This window comes from Macadamia integrifolia, chromosome 10 (assembly GCF_013358625.1).
Source record: "Macadamia integrifolia cultivar HAES 741 chromosome 10, SCU_Mint_v3, whole genome shotgun sequence".
NCBI classification, from domain to species: domain Eukaryota; kingdom Viridiplantae; phylum Streptophyta; class Magnoliopsida; order Proteales; family Proteaceae; genus Macadamia; species Macadamia integrifolia.
Window position 1 is genome coordinate 13,111,104 of NC_056566.1, and position 5,747 is coordinate 13,116,850.

General features: G+C 38.0%; 1 protein-coding gene across 4 annotated transcripts; it reads left to right on the plus strand.

The window, feature by feature from the left end:
* The first annotated feature begins 233 nt into the window (after positions 1–233).
* On the plus strand, positions 234–5,465 carry LOC122090810 (15-cis-phytoene desaturase-like). 4 transcript variants are annotated; one of them, XR_006143739.1, is made up of 4 exons: positions 234–415; positions 536–588; positions 771–1,004; positions 4,431–5,465. XR_006143739.1 is itself a non-coding variant. In XM_042660532.1 (3 exons), exons 2-3 carry the CDS (start codon positions 828–830, stop codon positions 4,659–4,661), a joined length of 408 nt encoding a protein of 135 aa, XP_042516466.1. In that variant the 5' UTR covers positions 516–588; positions 771–827; the 3' UTR covers positions 4,662–5,465. The 4 variants fall into 4 exon arrangements, 2 of the variants coding, with proteins under 2 accessions (XP_042516466.1, XP_042516467.1); XR_006143740.1 differs by having other exon boundaries at positions 774–1,004; XM_042660532.1 differs by lacking the exon at positions 234–415 and having other exon boundaries at positions 516–588.
* The last annotated feature ends 282 nt before the right edge of the window (positions 5,466–5,747 follow it).

Genomic DNA, 5,747 nt, shown 5'->3' on the forward strand with positions numbered 1-5,747 from the left:
TTCCATAAGAAATATTTCATCTTGGGGGCAGAAGTAATATGATCAAAATTCTCTGTTTTTCTCATCCTTGTTTTTCCTTGTTTTGCTACCTGCAGAACGCGACACATGGACAACAAGGAGACCAACGATCAAGATTGGGTGAGGATTATTACATTCAGTGCGTTGATTTTAAAGTTATCCACGTGTCGCGTTCTGCAGGTAGCAAAACAAGAAAAAACATGGATGAGAAAAACAGAGGATTATTTTCCGAAGCAATATGCCAGAGCCTTTGCCAAACTAGGTTAATATTTATATTATCCTTAGGGAAGACAGAGTCTGTAGGCTGAGGAGACCGTGAATTTCACCTTAGCAGAAGGAAACCAAACATAAAGCAAAATCATTTGGCCACCAATATTCAATCAAGTGAACTTTCAAGGTGCGAGAAATATGATCTATTATATCAGCAAAAAATATCTCTCTCTTCAAATTCAATTTTTAATTATTTTATTTTTATTTTTATTTTTATTTTCTATTCATAAATACGAGCTATTTAAAGGTGGTGGGATTCAAGAACTTCAGATCTGTCTCAAACTCCAGCTCAAGTTTCAGGTATTTCCATGTGTTTGCTGCTATGCTTAACGTCGATTTTTATCGTTTTATGAGTAAGAACAGTAGAAACATTTGCTATAAAGTTCTTGACTTGAGCATTAATTTCTTTGTGTTCTCTCTCTCTCTCTCTCTCTCTGTCTCTGTGTGTGTGTTTGATTTTTGAGTTTTTGCATTCAATGAAGCAGGAAGGAAGAATTTAGAACTGAATATAATTGAAGCTAACTACGTAAGTAGCGAAGATGAAAGTAGCAGTGATCGGAGGAGGGATAAGCGGTCTGATCTCTGCGTACGTTCTTGGGACAGCAGGGGTTGAGGTGGTTTTGTATGAGAAGGATGACTACTTGGGAGGCGCCCATGCCCGAACCTTCACCGTCGACGGCGTCCATTTGGACCTTGGCTTCATGTTCTTCAATAGCGTAACAACTCTTCTTCTTCTTCCTCTTTTGCATAATACTAGTATAATTGAACAACAATTGCCTAAAATAATTGATGAAATTGTGATACGATAAATTCAAATTCGTTAGGAGGTCTCGAATTTAAGTCCCTAACAGTCACCTTCCCCCCTCCCCTAGATTGGGATATGATATGCAATTTGACTTCTCACCACCTGAAAAGTGTTATGGATGTAAGAAAAACGTGGTGGTGGTTGACTTATAATTGAATGAAAAATCAATATTAGTTAAAATTTACAATATGTTTGTGATCCAAATTCAAAGAACCGTTTTGTAAATAATTTTTTTTTGTTCAGTACAGCTTTTGAAAAACGGATTGGATCGATTAGGATCACCTGAATCGGATTGGTATTGCTCAAGATTGATCTCTAATATTGATCCTCTAGTAAGGATTGGTATTGATCAAGATCAATCTGTGATATTGATCCACTAGTAAGGCATAAGGGTAAAATGATCTAAAATTTCAATTTTTTTTTTTTTAAAATAGGTCCAAATGTTTTCGATCTTGTCCAATCTCTGATGTTGATCCATTAGTAAGGCATAAGGGTATAATGGTTTAAAATACTATTTTTTTTTCTAAAGAAAAGGGGAAAATCTATCCGATTTAGTCTGATCCCAAGTTTTAAAACCTTGATCCAAATCCCCTCCCTTGTAGGTAACCACCCCGCCCCATCTCACACAATCCATGGGATGTGGGGATGGTGTGAGATAGGGTGGGGTAAGAAGTACTGAATTTTTCTCTTCTCCAACCCTATATGGGTAGAGTTCCTACATGTTCGTCATAATTAAGCAATATTTCGAAGAAATGTTTCATACCAAGCAAGGTTTTACAACTTGAAATCGTGCCAATGGATCAATATCAAATTGGTCAATCCTCGGGATCTGTTTTGAGCATTCAACTCCTCTGTGGTGTAACATGGTGTTTGGCATACATCAACGGCTAAAATCACCTTGGCAAGGAGTCCAAGCAGTCACACATAATCCAAGACGTTTCTAAACATCAAATGCACGCCAAATACCATGTTGCACCATAAAGGATCCAAATCCCTGTTTTGACGGATTCGATCCAAGCAATTTCAACGGAATCCAATTCTTTAAATTGTGATACCACGTTGACGACCCCACTCTATTTGATGAACTTTGATAATGTAAGAGAAAAAAAAAAAAAAAAAAACCCTCATAGAGGTTGAACTGTCCATACCATTTATCAAGGCCACGAAACTAACACATGGACCATATCCAAGTCCAAGAATTTTCCACCTAACCCAAGGTTTTAGGAACTGGGGTCGGATCCGATGAATCGGATGATCCATATCGGTATTGGTCGACATGATATGGATCAAGGGTAAAATAGTCAAATTGATTTTTATGAAAAACCATGGGCAAGACTAGGGTTGTCAATCGGTCTGGCCGGGCCAGTCTCGTGGGGCCTAACCGGGCCTGGCAGTTTGAAACCCTTGCACCGTGAACGCTTGTTTACTTAAACGGGCCTAGATTTGGAGGGCATGGTACGATTTGTAATCAGGTCGGCCGATATTGAGCTTTAATTGGGCTATCTTAAACGGGTCTTAAACGGGCTACAAACATGTTTAACTGTAAACGGAAGTTAATCGGTGTCTAAATGGGCTTTCCCTAAACACCAAGGGAATTTGATCTTGCCACTATGGAATCTTGGTGCTCTCTCTTTCTCTTGCAAAGATTGGCTGGGGTTGGCTGGAACGTCACTCTGAGATACAAAAGGAATGCCAAAAGATGCAAAAAGCAGTGGGAGAACATCAGTAAGTACTTCAAGAAGGTGAAAGAGAGCAACAAGAAGAGAGCCAAGGGCTCCAAGACATGCCCTTATTTTCATCAGCTCGATGGCTTTTTAAGGAAAGGACTCATCCGACGCCGTCGAGTGTAGAAGCCGGAGAACAGATAACGCTGCTAATGCAATGATAAAATAAGGAAGAAGATGAGTTGATTGAATTGAATTCGCTGTATTTTCACGAAGATACAAAACAAGTATAAATTAATCATCTAATATGTGATGTTATATATATATATATATATATAAAATAAGGTGGGAACGGGCGGTGGTCTTGATATAAGGGAAGAGATGAATGGCCGGTGGTTGAGTTGCAGAAGCTTGGTAAGTGGGTCTGCAATTTGTAAAATCCATTGTGCTGTGGTTTTCCCTCATGATCCTCGGAGCTGTGCCGCTTTAGATTTGTGTAGAATAATCTTAGATCTGAGATCACTCTGAAAGAAGAAAACTTCAAAAGCAATTAGAGGATCAGTGGAGGACTGGAGGGGATGAAGTAGAGAAGGTGAAAGAGCATAAATGTGTCTTGCTTGATCGGGTTTAAAGGGGTCGGTTTAGGTCGGGCACCCTTTGGGCTTTCCCCTTGCACTATGTACTACCTGTTTATAAACATACACGTTTATTAAACGGGCTGGTTCAGGTCGGGCTCGGTCGGGCCTACCGGTGCGGGCTCAAGATTGACACCCCTAGGCAAGACCATGGGCAAAACCATCTCTTGTTTATGTATGGCTAGGGCTGTCAATCCGTCAGGCTTGGTTGGGCTCAATTGGGTCTAGTCAGGATTGACGAGCTCTTGGCTTACACAGTAAATTGTCTATTTAAGGAATTAATTGGACTCGACTGGGTTCCAAGCTTTAACTAGGCTAATCGGGATAGTCCTGATCAGGTCATAAACATGTCGGCTGGGTCAAACCTAGGATTGACACCTCTAGGTATGGCCAATATCCAATCCCTTATCGTGTGCTAAAATTCTTGATCCAACCTAATCATGATAGTGACTAGAAAAAGACAAAAGTGTACTTTTTATTTTTATTTTTTATAGAGAAAAAACTTTGTATTCTAGTGTTACCCATGCCCAAACATAGCCCCTATTTTTTAGGAGGACTCTAAAAAGACGCTCCTACCCCGTAAAAACATGGACTTTGTCCAAGTCTAGGGAATGCTAAACTAGTAAGGTTCCTCCGAAAAAACTCTTATCTGTTTAGTATTCCACACGTCTCGACATTAGTTAATGTGAAAAAGAGTTAGGCTGCATTTGGTAACATTCCCAAAAAATGTTTCTGGAGTTTTTTTGTTTTATGGGTACGAAAAAAAGGAATAAAGCGTTTGATGCATTTATGGTGTGTTTCGTTTTTTTTAGAAAAAAAAAGGATATTTTGACACAGAAACTGAAATTTTCGCTTTTTTTTACGGAATGTTACCAAATGCAACCTTAGCTGCTCCCACACGTTGAATACTTTTGCATCCAGCCTTGTCTAGGCGCAGAAATGCAAACACTCATAGTTTCTTTGCCTTTAAAAAAAAAAAAAGTGATACTGAAAAGAAAGATCGGGTTGTATGATTGATACTTTGTCAATTAAATATAGGTGGCTTCTCCAAATATGATGGAGCAGTTGGAAAGTCTTGGAGTGGAGATAGAAGCTTCAAATATGTCATTCGCTGTGAGCTTACTAGACAACAAGGGCCATCGAGGATGCGAATGGGGAAGCCGTAATGGGTTATCCAGCTTGTTTGCACAGAAAACTAATGCCTTCAATCCCTACTTCTGGCAAATGCTTCGGGAAATAATCAAGTTTAAGGCCGATACTCTCAAGTAAGTTTTTCTTATTCTCTTTCCCCTAATCTGCAATAAAATATCTTTTCTTTCTTTCTTTCTTTCTTTCTTTCTAAGATCGAGTTTTTCATTCACTGGTGACCCATCATGACCCAAACAATGGGGGAGAGAGATGGGTTTCGTCTGAATTGTTTCATCGTTCAACCACCTGTGAAGGAAAAATTTGTTTTGTTATTCTTTCTAAATTGTTAAATAAATCAACGACCTCAAACTAATATAAAGTAGAGTTGCATTTTGTATATTTTATTATTTTCTATTCTACCTTAAAACTTGAAAAATCATTACTTTCAAACCGAAAATCCAAATTTTATGATCCTGATGTCGTTATAAATCTATTATTAAATACTATCTAATGATATGAAAATTAAAAAAAAAAAATTGTCAAAAATAGAAATTTAAAATATTCATTTAAAAGTGAGTCCCATATGCATGGTTGTCAAGAGACTCAAGACATCCTCAGTGTCTAGACACCTTGGAAGTCTTATTGGTATTGCCTTACATCCAGAGCCCCTCTAATGCCTTGGATTGCTTAGATGGCATGACGACCATGCTCACAAGATTATAATGAAATATTACATTAAATAAGAAGAAAATCAAATCCTTTTCAAACCATTTTTAGAATACACGGATTTTATAATAAAATACACCTAATCATGGCCAACCTTCTTAGGGGCATTTTGCTCAATTTCTCATCATTTTTTTAAACAAGAATTTCATAATGAAATACACCTAATCATGACCATGTAAGATTTCCTATTAGGTGGGCTAGCATAGTCAAAGATTTGTTTCCAAAATCGGTTTAGTGGTGTTGACTAAAGATGGAGTAAGCAGAAAGAATCCAATATTATTGGTAAGTGATCTCTATGGAGATATTGGATTCTATTAGCACACCTTAATGGTATGAAATATTTATTTCTATGTGTGGACCTAAGGTATTGTTTCCTTAATGGGGAGGAAACCCTAATTTTATTGCTGGGTTGGTCCCTACCCTCACCCCTATATATAGTTATCACTGACCCATTAAGTGAAGCTAACAATCAAAAGCATAAGGGAAAGAGGGTAGACCAGA

What these genes read in the sequence shown, in the direction of transcription:
- LOC122090810 (XM_042660532.1), top strand. Translation starts at nt 828, where the DNA reads ATGAAAGTAGCAGTGATCGGAGGAGGGATAAGCGGTCTGATCTCTGCG. An exon ending in GCTTCATGTTCTTCAATAGC is followed by an intron (nt 1,005 to 4,430) that starts GTAACAACTCTT and finishes AATTAAATATAG; the next exon opens with GTGGCTTCTCCAAATATGAT.